This window comes from Silurus meridionalis, chromosome 17, assembly GCF_014805685.1.
Source record: "Silurus meridionalis isolate SWU-2019-XX chromosome 17, ASM1480568v1, whole genome shotgun sequence".
NCBI lineage: Eukaryota > Metazoa > Chordata > Actinopteri > Siluriformes > Siluridae > Silurus > Silurus meridionalis.
The window spans coordinates 7,519,555-7,537,223 of record NC_060900.1 but is presented as its reverse complement, the minus strand read 5'-3'; the positions used below and the strand labels follow the sequence as shown (position 1 = coordinate 7,537,223).

The following is a 17,669-nucleotide window of genomic DNA, read 5'->3' as shown; positions in this document are numbered from 1 at the left end:
TGTTTTTTTCTCTTTGAATCGACTCAAAAGAAACCACCACTAAATATATATCTTTCTTTTGGATTCTCCCATAAATAAATATACTTAATGTATAGTCTTATTTATGTCTGTACTTTGAGAGTCACTAAAAGCTGGAACCAAATTGTCAACACACTTGGCCAATAAACCTGATTCTGATTCTGAAAAAGGTAAAGAAAATCTGAACATTGATTTCTTCCAATAGCAGCTACTACATCACAAATGTTCGAAGTAAAATGTACATCTTCCTTTTTAAGGTGATTATACACCAATCATAACAAAGGTATAACATTAACATTATGACCACCTGTTTATTATTATTATATGTTTATTATATGTTGGGCCCCCTTTTGCTCCACATGTGCATTAATGAGCCTCGGCCATCCATGACCCTGTCACTGGTTCACCACTGTTCCTTCACTGGACCACTTTAGATACTGACCACTGCAGACTGGGAACATCCCACTAGAGCTGCAGTTTTGGAGACACTGATCAGATATAATATATATATATATATATATATATATATATATATATATATATATATATATATATATAAAATAGAAAAAGTAATAATAATAAAATATATATATATATATATATATATATATATATATATATATATATATATATATATATATATATTTTTTTTTTTTTTTGTTCTATCAAGTCAGAACAGAACAGGGCGGGGCTTCTCGCTTTTTTCATCATCACGCTTTAAACTCCACCTCCTGCCGCATCTTCACCTTTACAGTAGAAGGAGCAGAGCGAAATGAAGGAAGTCGAGAGTACAGCCGGATCCGAGTTTGTCGGTAAGCGCTCCGGTCCTTAATTGTCCCGACATTCCCGGATCGACATGTGAATATTGGACCGCACGTCGTTAAAACAACGGAACCGGGTCCAATGGGCAGACGAGGCGTGTTCACGTGCGCAGTCGTCGCGCTCCACTTGCTCGTTCTCGTGCGCGCTCTCGAGACCCATCGACAAGATGCACTCGTGGTGAAAGAGGTATTAAAAGTTTTTAAAACGTATATCTATATTAATGTAAAGTCTGTTAAATAGAACCAACAACAACAACAAAAGAAATTATTTAAATACATAACTAAAATCTACGTTCAAACGTGACACCATGTGGAATAATGCCTTAAATAAATCTATGTGATAAATAAATGTCATGTGACCACAAATGTGGAAAAAAATGGAAATGTGTACAACTAACATTTGATTGTCGATGAATCATGTAGAGGGGAATAAATCAGAGTGAATCATGTGTAGTCAGATATTCACTATAACTTTCACATAACCAAATGAAGTGAAAGTCATGTCAAATGTATGTGATAGTTTATATAAAGGGATTCAAATCTGATGTGTTTAAACACAGTGTGATTTACATCAATATATACAAATGACTACTCAAGAAACTAATGATTGCTGAAATATTTGCAGCACATTTAAAGGCGATTAGTACTGCAGAAAACATCCTATTTATTGTGCAATGAAGGCACTGTGTTGGGGCGAGAAAGCTTAGTGATGGAGTGGAAACTAGAGAAGGTGTTGTGGACCGTTTTCAAATTCCCCCTCCCATGTTCTCTCAGTCTGATTCTGATGTTGTGACATACGATGAGTCAGGCAGCGGAGAGTTCACTGTTATTATGTTCGTTTATACTAATTGGTTAAAGCATAAACAAAGCGTTACTGCCATGAGTGTTCAGTCTCCACTGAAAGTGTTGGGTTGGTGAGAAATTCTTTTGTGTTATAAAGACAAAAGGCAGATCTGAGACGATAGATCAGGATCTGGATACCAGTTACTGACATCTAGATATGTTAAACAACAGAATATTGGAACACAGATAATCAATTTAAGTAAATAACACGTCTTGCATATCTCTGAACTGCATCCAGCCCGCAGACACCACCAAACTGTTGCATTCTTGTGTTGGGAGTCTTCTATTCGATTGCAGGCTTGTACAACAGCTTCTTTCAGTTATTGTTTGGTCAAATGGTGCTCAGTTTGGTTAAGGTTCAGATATTGACTTGGCGAGTCTTATGGTTTTTACAATTTAAAAAAAAAACATTGGTTTGTTTGGTTGGCAGCGTGTTTTGGCTTATTGTCTCGCCGCACGACGAAGTTTCTCCCAGTCAGTGGGTGAGTGGTTTGCATCTTGCGGTGTGACCACTGGTTTTCTGCTTTCGAAGTCTTCTTCGCTTGCTGGATTGTAATACCTCCACCTCGTCTTGTGGAGGTTGGCGGTGTCCGGGGGTTTTCTTTACAGCTCCCACAACGCTTTTCTTATCCTTCTTATTTTGGATATTTTTGACACTCTAAAAATCGAGTGGGTTCGAACTGCAGGTGCTGTGAATATATAGATGTAAATATGGGACATAGAAGCAGACATCATTAACTTTTGTCTTATCTTCGTCTTTTATTATCATTCACAAATTTATAGCAAAAAAACAAGATGATTGCCCAATACTTTTAGAGAGAGAGAGAGAGAGAGAGTGTAAGAGAGAGAGAGAGAGAGAGAGAGAGAGAGAAAACACAAGCCACAAGAGCCTAAAAATGTTATATCTGTCTAAATTTTTTGCTAATTTATTGCCATCACTGACATTTTTGTGTTACTTTTCTTGCTTAAAAGAGACTGTGGTGATTGAAGCAAAAAGTTAGAAGCGTTTATTTTAAAATAATTAAATTAAACACCATTGAACATTAAAAAATTGTAATACAAAAAACATACGTATTGTTAACAGGTTGTGTAATTTTTCTAAGTATATTTTGCAAACTAAATTTGATTGGACACGAACATCCTGAATGCTGAATTTGTGAACACAAAAAAATCTGACGCTGTGAATTTCAATATATATCTAAGTGGAACGAGTTTAAATTTCAAGAAGGTTCATTTTGAAGAAATGAATACAAAAAGTAATTTTAATTTGTAATTTTTAAAATAATTTATGTTCAGTGGTGTTCAGGGTTGTTTAAGTTTAATTGTTGGGAATCGAATTTTAATTACTAACATCAGTGTTTTAATCAGTATTGAGTCATAAGTGATATTGGAAAGTAGAATATGCTCATTCAATGAACCATGGGAACAAAGAGGTCACTTTAGTGCACTGTATGACTTTGTAATCTATATTATGAATGCAATATTTTTTTTCATTTAAAAAAAATCATTTTAAATCATTTAAATTAGCACAAATTAAATTGATTAAATAAAATTCAATAAATGTAAAAAATGTAATTAAATAGTTTACATTTGTTAGACTCCATTTGGGTAATACAGATTTGTATGCAAGTGTGTTTAGGGATGTTTTACATTTAAAATAAATTTTTTAAAGAAATTATCTACTTAACTGTTCTTCTTAGTTCAGCAGGCTTTAACAAATATCTTCATACCTTTCATCCTTTATTCATTTGTTCCCTCGATATGTGGAATTGTCAGGATTTTCTAATTTAATTTTTATTTTATAAAAGCTAAACATATGGATTCAAGAATTAAGATTTATTATTAATAAATGATTCTTTAGCGTTTTTATGCATTTTTAAAACAAATTGTATTTCATGTACGGAGTGAGTAGCCACAGTGACACTGCTCTAACTCTAGTTTCTTTGTTTAAACCCCTGGCATTGTTTGTTTTCAAGTTTAAAATTAATTTTTTTAAAAATGCTCAAAATGCGACAAATTCTTTGTCGGCCACTTAATACGTTCCTGAGAAAACAGATTTTAATGTTCCACACGTAAAAAGCCTCTACTAAAAAATGTTTAGTAGTTATACTTTTCTTTTCTTTACTTTTTATATACATCCATTGCATGCAAACTTTTTTTTTTTTATCTGCCCTTGTCTTGCAGCACCACTGCACAACTTCATTTACAGCATTACATCTTGGCTGATTGTGTCAATGAGTGTTGCACAAAATAAATAAAAATAAATAAAATTTATTTAATTATTTAGTTAATGAGAATAAGTAAAAAATACAAATTAAAAAAACATTACAGTTAAAAATATTAAGAAACTGATTCATAAAATGAAATATTCTATATAAGTAAAAAAATAAAAATAAAAAAAAAAAGTATCTAGTTATTATTAGGAAGTAATTATGTTGTAAAACAGCAACCATTTGCTACAAAGAACCTCTGAAGACTAGCATGTGATGCAAATTAGAAATTATGTGACGCTCCAAAAAAAAAAAGAAAAAAAAAAAAAAAGAAATTTCTTGGCCAAAACTGAAATTCAAAGCACACTGGGATAAAAACAAATGAGAAAAACAAACGTTGATGATTCTGATTTTCTTCAAAAGCTATATTTATTATTGTGTTAATTGGTTTCTAACTTTATTTTTGTTTAATTTAAAAATTTAGGATGCTTTTGCATTTGAAATTGTAATGATGTAGCAGATTGGAAACACATTTGGTTAACCAGATTGTAGTTTCTACCACTAAAATATCGGTGTGAAATCTAATTGTAGGTCATCGCGAAAAATGTCACTGTGTCACACTTGCATTTTATAAGCAATGAGATAATGTTTACATACAAATCTCGTCACTTTCTCTTCACCACATTACAGCTTGACACAAAATACCAGGGATATACTGTATAAAACCACAGTTTTATGGGTTTAACCAACATGTTCTGGGATGCCGTTATATTCCTGTTACTTTCTTGTTTACAATTCTTACTTAGTTTTTCCCTAGAACCAAAACCATGATAGTAAGGCCTTTTTTTTTTTTTTGTTGTTGTTGTTCCTTTTTTCTCTTCTTTATTTTCTTCCCAATTTGTAAAATTTTTAAATTCCCAGTCAATAGATAACCTTTCCCTATCACATACCAGCTACCAACTCAGACAGCTGACGACTAATATGTCTTTCTTCAAGACAGAGGATGGCAGCTAATTGCATCTGTTGCATTTTTTGAGCACATTAAATTCAATATTTGTTTATTGTTGGTGGTGATCACCATGAAAGAAAGTGTATGGCATGGTCACTTGGCTTTCACCTCGCCACCCCTGAACATAGAGGAGTCTGGAGATGTGGGGATTGTGCATGATTTGCTCCCTATTTCAATTATTCCCTTACTAATCCTTAGGCAAGCTCAATGTGTAGCGCCTAGTTGGAAGTCATTATATAATCATATTTTATTTTTTTATTTTTTATAACTGACTTTGGAGGCAACTCGTGATGTCGATTGGCTTCCTGATCAGTCTGATAAGGCGCTTGTGTTTTTCCCACCGGATATTAAATCTAGCTTATATTCAGATCAATATTGGTGTCATATTCTTTATTGTTGAGGTTCTTAAAACTTTGTTTGCTATCATAAATATTATTGTTGGTAATTATAAACCATGACGCACTACTTTCCTTAAATCAAAAACAGATTTTTTTTAATCTGAAGAAATTTAAACAGCTTACTTAATATTTGACATGTCCAGATTTATATGAATTATGTTATTTTAATTACAAACTACTATGTATGTTACTACAAAAATGTACTTTAAAAAGGTTCACTATAGTTCACATTAGTTAAACTACAGTGTCTGAAACATTTGAGATGATTATTAGATATTATTATATTAGAAATATGTTTTGAGGTGAATAACTGAATAATATATTTAGATTTCTGGTGTCTAAATGAATATTTGCATGACGATTAGATTTTTTAATGGCAACGTGGATAACCGGAATTTGGTTAAATTTGTGTCACAAAAAATGTAAACAAAACTAGTTAGTTTGGGGACAAAGGAATTAAGAACAAAGAGTAAAACCTGAAGCTTGTTGTTATCAGTCTTTGTATGTTTTAGCATCTGCACTGTGGTTTTTTAGTGTAACTTTTTGTTTTTTTGCTGTTTATTTCACTTTATTATAAAAAATCTCATGAAGACCAAATAATCATATGAACTATAGCTGGCATTAAGCAGATATACAATATATATAGATACACAACATATTCCCAGTATTAGTTGGAAATCTGATATAAAGAAATGTGTGTCAGCTCTGAGACAACCCTGAAATACCACAAAATACTTGTAGTGCAATGTAGCTTAAGGTGGTGCATGTAGTAACACGGCTACATAGGGTCCTTTAACAAGAGTAAGACTTGTTGAAAGCTTTGCATTTGTTCAAACATTCAGATTCTGGTCTTTTTTAATGGAACCATGACGTCTCTAGTGTGGGCTGGAGTACTGTTGTGGCAAAACAAATACATTAAAAAATTAAAATATAAAATTAAAATATATAGTAACATCCTGGCTATGAGGGTTAAGCTGTACAAAACAGCACGTAGTCATTTTTCTTTTTTAGTCAGCATTCATAGCAAAAATCAGCACGTTTTAAAGTAGGAAACAAAATTACATGAGCCAGAAAATAAGAAAAAAAAAAAAAAAAGCGACAGATCTAAAACTGAAAAAAGGCACATGGCAAAAAAAAGGGCATGGCAGGAAATCAATGCTTGTGAGAGGAAATCTTAAAAGTTTGAAAAAAATAATCACCTATATAGATGAACATTTTCTTGTATATATTCAATATTTAACAAAAGTCAAAACAAGTACTGGATTTTCTTACTTAGTCCAATTATTAAATAATTCAATTAAATGAATTCATAAAAAAAAAAAAAAAAGATTAAATGTGTTGCTCTCTCTGATATATATATTTATTTATTTTTTTCTTCCTTAGAAATGGTCCAGTGTCGGTAAGTATTGCCATGTCGACTGATTGTATTGGAACATAATTTATTTCTCCTCACTTGTACAGGATAACGAGCAGTTGAATGCTATTTCTTGGCATGTTTTTTTTTTACGTTTTCACAGACGATAAGCGGACCTTGCCGCGGATAAACCTCTCGTTTGTCAGAGGCTACGATGCATGTGTGCGTCTGCGTCTGCGAATAAATCCCCTGTGTGAGTATGCGTTTGCTCGTGGATAAAAAAAAATTTCTGGTAATGATGACAGTAAAGCTTCTTGTGTTTATCACAGGCAGTACTTCATCTGCTCACGTCTCTCTTTTTACTCTGCCTGTCATCACTTTTTTTTACAGCAGCCAATAAAACCCTACGGATCGAGTTCAGCGATTTAGCAAATCAAAACCGCACTCTATTGATCTGGAGGGGTCGTCATGGCAACAATACCGTACAGGTAAGTCTTTAGCATGGCTTCATGGAAAGATCGATATGTGGAGAAATAAAAACATACGTTATATTAGACTACTTGCACTTTTCCATTAAGGCTTCTATCATTTGTTTATTTTCGGTTTCTTTTTGAATCTCGGTATATTGTGTAGGTGGAGCAGGACTTAAAACTGTAAAGATTTTCCCTGCAGTCACTTTTCAGCCTAGTGCAAAGCGTTATGATATCAGAAGAAAATGGTTTAAACAAGGACAGTGTGATTGCAGACTGGTGTCTTAAATCTAGTAGGTTTGAAAGCAACAACCATGATTCCAAAAAATGTTGTGAATTAGATGCTTACTGCATCTAATTCACAAGCATTGTTTCATTGTAGAAGAGTCAAGGTGCTGAACTGACTTGCCTGACCTGTCAACATTTAACAACACTTGGCACATCAGAAAATGCAAAATATGACAAAGAAGACACGGGACTGTTAAGTAGCTAGAATCCTGTATCAGACACAAATACACATTATTCCCCTTCCAAAACCCCAGCAGCTGGTTTCCTCAGTTTCCAGATGTATACAGACTGTTAAGAGGGGATGCTACAGAGTGTTAAACATGGTCCTGGCCCAACTTTTGAGACGTGGTGCAGCCAGCAAATTTAACAACAACCGCACCATAATGTTTTTTTTTTTTTTACTATACTTAAAGTCTTGGTCCCAGTGGTCATTTCAGTTCCATATTGTGTGTGTGTGTGTGTGTGTGTGTGTGTGTGTGTGTGTGTGTGTGTGTGTATAAAACTAATGACTATATTCCGTTATGTTTTATGTTTCTTGCTGTAGTGGAAAGAGGTGTTTGATGAATATAGTAGAAAAGTTCAAATAAGAACTCTCTGTTCCATCAATAAAACTCTGGATGCCCGAAGTGAACTTGTGGTAGGATCACTTTCATTTTCATCATTTCATAACAGTTTTCACATTTGTTAGAAAAACCATTTAATCATAGCATTTGAATGAACTGAAATTATGTAAAACACATTTATACACTGTAGCTATATACTAACTATAAACTAACTAATATACTAACAAATATTACAATATGTTGGAGCTGCTCAAAAGTACACACTGAAATGTGTACTTTTGAGCAGCTCCAACATATTGTAATATTTGTTAGTATATTCCGCTAAGGTTCATGGAATGTCTTAATGATGTTTTGACAAAGATAGAGACTCGTATTCATTGTGATACCTTCTCGCCCTCTAGTGGGAGTTGCGGTATGACTGTTTAATGACCCCTGCAGGAAATACCATTCATGTGACCGTGTATGACTTCAACCAAACACTCATTGAAGGCAGTTACAATGTAAAACGCCCACCACAAGGTAGCTCATGTCTTTCCCGCTCTCTCTTCTTATATCTTTTTTTGTCACATTTATCATGTCTGTGAAAAGCAGAACAAAGAAAAGGTATGTAGGCAGGAGACCATGTATTGCTCACAGTTGTTCATAATAAGGACCCTCATTCACTGACTCTCGTTTGTCATCTTTGCTATTTGTACCCACAATCAACATCCAGTCAGATCCAGATCCTTGCAACCAGAAGACGAAGTGCCAGTGTTTCAAGTAACAGTAGATGTCTTTGCAAAACAGTTTATTGTTACCATGGATCCAGGACAAATCATGAATTTAAAGTTATGCTATGAAAACAAAGGATTTTGTAAAGGAATTCAGAACAAATCCTATAAGGTGTGAGAACTTTATTTTATATATATATATATATATATATATATATATATATATATATATATATATATAGTTTATATATAAAGTGTACTTGATTTTATATATATATACATTTTCTGTTTGATTTTCTGTTTCAGATCAATACTGATCTTAATCACACAGTAACTTTAAACATTCCTGAATTGGTTCCTTGTGTATGCGTGCAGGTAAGATAATGATTTACAAACACGTCTACAGCACATCTTGGTAGCTGCCTAACTGTTCAAACCCAGCCATGATCTCTGCACCAGTCTTCTACAATCTAATCAATTTTTGTTTTAAGACATATTACAACTTCGTCGACGCCAGAAGAAACACAAACTGCCCATTAAAAGACAGAATCCTGCCAGGTAACTGGAATGTTGATGGCTGTTTGAAGGATTTTCACAGTAAAAATAGAACTTCTCATGATCATATAGGGTTTACATTATTGCTTTGATAAGTGTCGTGCTGTATCGTTCAAGCTTGTGTTTATTATTATTACCACAGGAGGTGGAGAAGTGTTGTACAGCAGCTCACTGAAGCTCTACGGTACCTCTGTTCTTAAATGGACGCATCCATGCCCCTTAATCCAGTTCAAACCTGACGTCTCTCTCTGCTGGCAACATGCTGTAAACCACTCGCAGTGTTCTTCAGTGCAAAACTCCACTCTGTACATGAGTGACCAGGTGAGTGCTATGAAGACCTGCTGCATTAATGTAGGACTGTGTCATAAGCTGTGTAAGAGGTTACTTTTTTTTTTTTAGCAATTTTTATGTAGATGTTTGTTTTTAAGACATTTTTCTTAACAGTAGTGTTAAATTCTCAAATCTGATCAAACCTGAAGATTTAGATTTTCTTCAACATAGACAACACGTCCATGAGCGTACATTTCATTTAACAGTAGTAAGTCAATTTTTGAAGGGGGACACAAATAATACAGTCAAATTGTACTTATACAGACACAGTGTCCCCACAGTGAAAAACTTTGTTTCTATCATTATTATTGTAGCATGGAGACTGCATCAATTACAATGATAATTCAAACTGCTTTACATAAATAAAGTAAAACTATCATAAAAAAATAATCACAACAATAAAAACAAGGAATTAAAAAAAAGGTTTAACATTTTATTTACAAATTAAATAAGACACTTAAGAACAGAATAGAAATTGATTATAAAAATACAGTGGGGTCAGTTTGGATGTAGCACAGTGCTCATTTAGTAAATGCACAGATAAACAATATGCTAATTGTGGCTGTTAGTGTGAAGTTAACATTATACCAAGTCGTCCCAAATAAAACACTGCATGGGGAAACGGCTTTGGTGTGTTAGTGTCAGTGCACTATGCTACAAGCTATTGTAAACAAGCTAACGTTCACTAGATAAGTCATATTTCAATCGCTAATAGAGCAGATTCATGGAAAATTACATCGATAATCAGCATTTTTGCCGCAACTAATTTATGAATGAGTCTGTATTAACTAGATTAAAGAGAATCGCTTTATTTAAAGTGAATAAAATACCCTAGTTAATGGAGTTGAACATTAATTGAGCCGCTGACACACACGTGACTCGTGTGTGTAGAGAAGGTAAGATGAACTAGGAAAGCAGGCAGTGGGTCAAACCACTGTGAGGAAGGAGAGGGGGGAACTCAACTGTTTCTAATTCCATTTTTAAAAATTTTTTTTTTCTACTTACACAATTATTTTAGGTATACATACAAATATTGTTCGTATAATAGAGAATACATATAATAGAGAGTGAGATTTTTTTAAATAATTTTTTTTTGGGGGGGGACAACCCTGGGATTTACGCCCATGAACACGTCTGTTTAACACAAGCAGAATGCAGATCCAGCTGTAGCACAGGCATAAAAGTCATTTAAAATCTATCGTTATTGCTTTATTATTAACTAGCCACATAATACTTTATAAGGCTAATACCGTATAATGATTAACACACAGATGTCAATAAATTATTGAATGAGTCAGGGCTTTGTAGTTTAGGTCATACATTTTGAAGTTGTTCTTTTTTCCTTTTAATTATCATGTAGTGATTTGTGGAATCTACTTCCTCACGATATATTCGCAACAGAAACTCCGTCTCTACTTTCAAACCTTAATTTAACTATATAAGCTATAAGCCGCTACTTTTTTCCTAAGTTTTGAACCCCGCGGCTTAAACAACGAAGCGGCTTATTTATGAATTTTTTCTAGGTTTTTCCCGGTTTCACAAACTTCAAGCCAAAAAACTGAACCCCATAACGTTAGACCAATGAAATTTCCGAACGGAAACGAAAATACGCACCTCACCTGTGTTCTGAGCTGCACGGCATCGGGAGAAAAAACTTTTTTTTAAACGCACGATGATGCGAAAAGATAAACTCCCAAGAGAAATAGTGAAAGGAAGGAGGAAGTGAACAATGACTTACTTGGTCGGCTACTGTTTAGATACAAGCCGTTGTAACACGTTGAGTCTGGGTGAAGGGAGAGCTCACTAACTCCAGTTGCAACAGAAATCATATAAGCACAGACAGGTTTCCAAAACTCATGCTTTTTTATTTTTCTTGGAAACAGCATTAAGGGTTATTCAAAGAAACTAAGAAATGAGCATCAGAAAATAATAAGGACATATTCCTCGGTCTCCACACATGCAGTAATAGCGGAAAAATGCGGCGGCAGCCTATTTCCAAAATACCGCTCTGCTCTTAAAGGAAGTGCAACATATTTCACCCGTTACACCGTGTAACAGGCACTGTCTTTCATTACAGCCTGTGTAGAGTTCATAAGTTTCAGTGTAGACGTAGATTGTTTTCAAAATAAAAATCTTTGTAAAATTCAGTGGGTGCGGCTTATATATGGGTACACTTTATAGTCCGGAAATTACGGTATATTAGTGACACTGTATTAGTGCATAGTTGTAATTGGTTGTATAGTGTTTTATTATTTTAAATTGTTTTGTGGTTTTATTGTATGTAAGGTGCCCATAAATAAAATGTATTATTATTATTATAAGAATTATTAGAAAAATGCATGATGGCATGATTGGGTAGCAAACTGGAAATTATACTCCTTGTTGCCATGTTATAAGAGGAATTAAAAACATGCGTATATAGAAAAATAACCAACTTTATAGTCAGTAATGGCAAGAATAATGGATTATTTTTCTGTGATAGTGTGCCTGATGTGTTTTATTCCGTTCAAATAATCAAGGCATAATAAGAACCACTCGATATGAAGTGGATGTCTTTAAAAACGTGTAACGTACACACCTAGCCGTAGATTATCCTGCTGTATCATGGTCACTTGCGTGCATTGGAGCATAAAGTGATGCCAAAACACTACATTTATTTTGAATTATAGAGAGGAAGGGAGAGAGACTGTAGTACAATAGTTGTTTAAAAGGCATTCATATAGAAAGTTGATTTTCATCTGACCGGGACGACCTGTGTATTTATCGGACGTTTGAACGCACACCTTCCAGCCAATCAGAATCGAATATTCAGATTGACCATTTTGACTTTCTAATACATTCAACCTGAAACTCTTAACAACTAGACTTGTCTGTATTTGTCTGTATCTCATCATACTTTTTTTCTAGGAATTCAGCGTGTCTGATGTAGACAAGCACGCCCACATGTGTTTGAAGGTATGAAGTGTTGAAAAGTTGCCAGACATATGTATAAATACCTGTGTCTCCTCACATAAGTGTGATTTTTTTATTTATTTGTGTTTTTAGTTTTTGCTGAACGAAAGCCAACATGTCTTCTGCCCCTTTAACTCGGGTAAAGCCTACAAGATCCATTTAAACCTCATGACTTATGTAATATTGATTAATTATATGGTACTAGAGTTTTCTCTTTCTCTCTCTCTCTCTCTCTTTTTCCTTCTCTCTCTCCTTCTTTCCACAGGTGATTTATCTGAATGGGAATGTGCAGTCGTTCCTGGACCTTGGCGTCTGTATGTACAACTGTCCTCCAGTATCCCAGCATCCTTTGCTGCCCAGCTGTGTGTGAAAGAAGGTGAAGCATGTGTCACAAAAGAAAATGTGCACACAGTTCACATGGTAAGTTAATAACCCATACTGTTTGTTTGCAGTCCACATATGTCTGAATTGTGTTCTTTAAAAATGTCAATGCTAATGTTAGAACGTATGATAAATAAGGGATATATATATATATATATATATTAAAAAAAACAGTAATGCACAATGCGAAAGGCCGAATAGCCACCCGTCTTAAAGCACGGTGTCAGTATCCTCTCTAATTTGCCAATCGCTTCTCGGTGCTTGATTGAAATCCCAGTATTAACCAGTTGACTTGTCATGCAAAATTATCTATTGACCTCATTAAAATAATTATGAAACGTTTACAATAGGTGTCTTAATTTGTATGCAACTGTGACTGACCAGAGTTTAAGGCTTCAGCCAGACAGAATCAAGTGTTCAGACTGACCATGGTATAAATTCACTATATAAACAAAAGTATTGTGACACCTGACTTTTCTCAAACTGTTCATTCGTAGACCCACAATTGTATCTGGATGTCGTTGGATGCTGTAGCCTTTAAATTTCCCTTGAACTACGTTACTCAAACCTGTTCCATGTTCATGACAATGCCACTATGCACAGAGCCAGCTCCAAGCAGATATGCTTTACATGGTTGGAGTGGAAGATCTTAAGTAGCCTGTTATAAAGCTCTGACCTCAACCCTATTGAACACCTTTGGGATGAATTGGAACAGTGACTGCACCCCAGACCTGCTCACCCTCTAACAGTACCTGATTTTACGAACACCCTTGTAGCTGTAGAAGCACAAATGACTCCACATGTGGACTAAAGTTGAAAAGGGATGTTCACAAAACATGTACAAATCTTATGGTCAGGTGTCCACAAACCTTTCTCTATATAGTGTATTTGTAGTAGTATATCACTGTAGTAGTATCTAATTGCGATTTGTAGCTTATTTGTTTGAAAGAATATTGTGTAAACAACGCACCTTTTAGTAGCTCAGTATGTCATTTTGTGTCTTACAGGACGAAGGTGCTGAAGATGTAGAGCTGATTGTGCCTCTTCCCTTTTTCAATTCTGGACTGTGTGTGCAGGTGTGATATATTTAGAGGTTTTCATTTACGTGTCAAATTTTTAAGTTCAATGCGCATGTGCAATGAATACGGCCACGGATGAAGCACGAAACACATTTTATGACAAGGTCATTTACTCATATTTCATATCTTTTGTCTAGACATTTGTCTAGTAATATGTATTATGGATTAATATGTATGGATTATATATATCAAAATACTTAAAACTGGATTACAGATATTTTAGCAGAAATGAAGAAGACATTTTTATTTAGATAATGGAAAAATCTGCTCTCTCCAGCTTTGCTTAACACAGGGAGAAAAATAATTGTAAAGTTATTTATATATATATATATATATATATATATATATATATATATATATATATATATATATATATATAAAAGCAGCTTTTAATACTGCATGGGCTCACTACATAAAGTATAACAAGAAGTCAGTTACTTACTTTCATTGTCCACAAAGTGCAAATTTACCTCTGGTTTCACTGTAACATATAAGAAATGTAAAAATAAATCTTAAAACTCATGTAACATTATATTTCCACATAAAAAAACATGTATAAATTCCCATATGGTCATATATATGCACAAAGACATCAATTTTTGGTTGCCTGTAACAACTGATCTGTCAGGAGTGAACCATAATGTGCTCTTCTGGTGTTGTAACCCATCTGCCTAAGTGTGCCACTTGTGCATGCTGTGATGCTGTTCTGGTCTCTATGGTCATAAAAAGTGGGTAATTATGTAACCATAGATTTCCTATCAGCTCAAACCATTTCCTGTCTGGTTACTCTGATATCGTCACATGGACTGCATTATAAAAACCAGCACCTGCACACCACATGACCTCGTCACATGTCACTCAGCCCGAACACCCGTTCCTTTTCTATATACATGTCAAGCTTTTCTTGACGTCTACTATGTGTAACTTTGTCATGTTTCTGTTTGTTGCTTCTTGTGTTGCACTCATAACCATAAAAATCTGTATTTGCATTCGCTGTTGTATCTCTTACACAACATTCTGTGCAAACAGTTGACCTCCCAGTGGTTAAGCAGTTTCTGAAATACCTTGCGTTCTATTAATGGCCTACATTTATTCAGTCATGTGACCAAACATTTTTAGAAAGCACGATTTTAGGGTTGGGAAGTTACACGTTTTTAAAATAGTTTTTGAACACAAAAGGTCATTGTGCTAGAATAATTCTTGTCTAACTTGCATCCTTTGTTGGCTGGTATAATGAGTTATTCTTTTTCTGTGTAGGTGTGGAGGTCTGAGCCTGCTCTCCGTGGAAGGAGGATCATATGTCCTGATTGTAAGCTTTTCTGTGTGTGTGTGTGTGTGTGTGTGTGTGTGTGTGTGTGCGTGCTTACTGGCTATACATATGGCAACACATACGTAATTGCCCATTCTTGCTGTATCCGTGTCTCAGATACTCACAGAAGATGGGGTCTTATTGTTGCGGCTTCATTGACGCTCCTGACTGCTATAACAGCACTGGGCATCCTCACTTACAATTTGGTCAAACGGCAGACGTCAGGTCAGTGTTTAATCCGTAAAGAATGGTTGAGTAGTGAGTAGAGCCTGAGCTTAAAATGCAATTATTATTATTATTTTATTAATAATTGTTACATTAACATTTATTATTAGTAATCTATTTTCCTTTGTCTCTGTCAGTATGGCGCGCTGCCGAGAGAAAGCCAGTTTTGCTGGTCTGCTCCTCTGACGAAACGAGTCACGTTTCGGCCGTGTGCGCTCTAGCAAGCGGCCTGCAGGAGGAGCTGCGCATGGACGTGCGTCTGGCACAGTGGGCGCACTGCAGCAGTCAGACCTCTCTGGCCCAACTCGGCCCTGTCCCCTGGCTCTTCGGCCAGTGCCAGCATGTACACAGTGTAGGTGGCATGGTGCTCATAGCCTGGAGCTCTAAAGCCCAACAGACATTCCTCAGATGGAGGGAGAGAGAAAGTGGAGGAAAAGCCGATAAGGACCAGAAGGATAGAGTGCTGCTAGAAGAATGGCAAGATAAAGAGGGACAACAATGGGCAGAGAACCACTCCTCAATTACCGCTCCAGTGTTTAACGCCAGCCTCATAAGTATGTGGGCGGGCCTCCAGAGCGAAAGGCACGGTCAAGGCTTTGGTCTTGTGTGTTTTCGAGGGTTAAGGGGAACACGGTGTATTCCAAAGCAGCTCAGAGGCATTCAGAGATATTGCCTTCCTAGAGATCTCTCAAACCTGATCCACGAACTGGACGTGAACGTCCACAGGCCGGGAAGCAGGGTCCAAAAAGCGAGTAGTTGGTGCTGCTGGCCACGCCTTTTCTCCAAAGGCCTGTCTTTCTGGTTGTCGCAGAGGCTCGCTCGGAGACTGGACGCATTGCTTCCTCAGGCAGCAGACAGGAAACGTCATCAAAAATTGGCCGGCGAAAAGACGTTAACGAAAAGGTTAGAAAAGAAGAAACAAAGACAGAAAGATTCACTTTGAAAGCTTAAATCCTTAGCTCCTTCCTGTTACCAAAATGTGACTTTTCAATAAAGCTCTAAACCTCAGGGACAATTTATTTTGCCTCCATCATGCATTTCTCCAAATTGTATATAAATGGTGTAGATAAAAAGTAAAAATGTTATATTGTTGTGCTGTATTCAGTTTTGCACCAGGTTTAATCTATGACCTCATCTTTTTTTGTGAAATGACCACATGACCACTCAGAACTGAAACTATGGTCTTTCCAATTGATTTCAATTGACCCATCACTGAAACATCACTTTGTGGTACACAATCCCTAACTTGCACAGAATCCTCTTGCATACAGTATGAACTGATCTTCATTTGTATGCACTGATATTTTTTGACAGTATTATTTGTAAGTATTTCACAGCAGGAAATTTGTAGAGACTGTACTCAGCCATTGCACATGGACCTTAGCGTTTAACTGCTGGGCTGTGTGTTTAGATAACGCATTTAATGTCATGTATTGTAATGTAATAAAAATCAAGCAATAAAGACTGAAATTTTTTGTATTTCTCTTGCGTGGATAAAATCCTGCATGAGTTTACTGCTAATAATACATACAGTATATGCCATTTGGATTTTGTATATTGTTATGCATCTAAGAGGTTTTTATATGAATGTGTATACCAATCTATTAAAGCAAACCTGCTTCAGAACCTGTTTGTGAAAGTGTAATTCTGTTATAGAGCATTGTTTATCAGTTAACCGCAAAAATATGCAGAAATGCAAAACTATAGCAAATGTACTTGTGATGTACCAGGAAACTCAATGTGCACAATGTGTTGATAGCGTTTTATTGACATCATCAACTCCGAAAATAAGCAGAATTGGCAAATTACCGCAACATGGACGTGTGACATATCAGAACGCTCGTCTGACCGACGTGCTTTGCAACACTCGCATTTTCTTCAGGAGATTGCGTACAATAATATAATAAAACAATTATTTTTATTATGTGATATTATTAACATTGCATACAAGCATGATTAATATCTAAAAAAAGAAATAGTAGTGATACATACAAGCATAACTTGCATAACGATGATTATTATTATTATCATTACTATCATTATTATTGTTTCTTTAATGCAAGTATCACTAATATATTTTAGCATATTTATTATTATTACTATTAATATTATTATGCTCATCATTGTTATTATTATCATCATTATTAATGATGC

The 17,669-nt window shown here is 35.1% G+C and overlaps 1 protein-coding gene across 2 annotated transcripts; it reads left to right on the top strand.

Annotated features, from left to right (window-relative positions):
* The first annotated feature begins 757 nt into the window (after positions 1-757).
* LOC124400312 (interleukin-17 receptor E) lies at positions 758-17,141 on the top strand. Of its 2 annotated transcripts, none has more exons than XM_046872038.1 (17): positions 758-1,026; positions 6,683-6,698; positions 6,817-6,906; positions 7,047-7,141; positions 7,956-8,048; positions 8,376-8,493; positions 8,687-8,856; positions 8,991-9,059; positions 9,176-9,242; positions 9,382-9,560; positions 12,477-12,524; positions 12,615-12,660; positions 12,787-12,941; positions 13,910-13,978; positions 15,239-15,290; positions 15,408-15,515; positions 15,653-17,141. In XM_046872038.1, exons 1-17 carry the CDS (start codon positions 922-924, stop codon positions 16,456-16,458), a joined length of 2,286 nt encoding a protein of 761 aa, XP_046727994.1. In that variant the 5' UTR covers positions 758-921; the 3' UTR covers positions 16,459-17,141. The 2 variants fall into 2 exon arrangements, with proteins under 2 accessions (XP_046727994.1, XP_046727993.1); XM_046872037.1 differs by having other exon boundaries at positions 759-1,026; positions 7,044-7,141.
* Positions 17,142-17,669: the final 528 nt, after the last annotated feature.

Coding starts and splice junctions, on each gene's coding strand:
- LOC124400312 (XM_046872037.1), top strand. CDS start 922: ATGGGCAGACGAGGCGTGTTCACGTGCGCAGTCGTCGCGCTCCACTTG. Junction 8,049..8,375: donor ATGCCCGAAGTGAACTTGTG/GTAGGATCACTT, acceptor CTCGCCCTCTAG/TGGGAGTTGCGGTATGACTG. Junction 15,291..15,407: donor GAGGATCATATGTCCTGATT/GTAAGCTTTTCT, acceptor TCCGTGTCTCAG/ATACTCACAGAAGATGGGGT.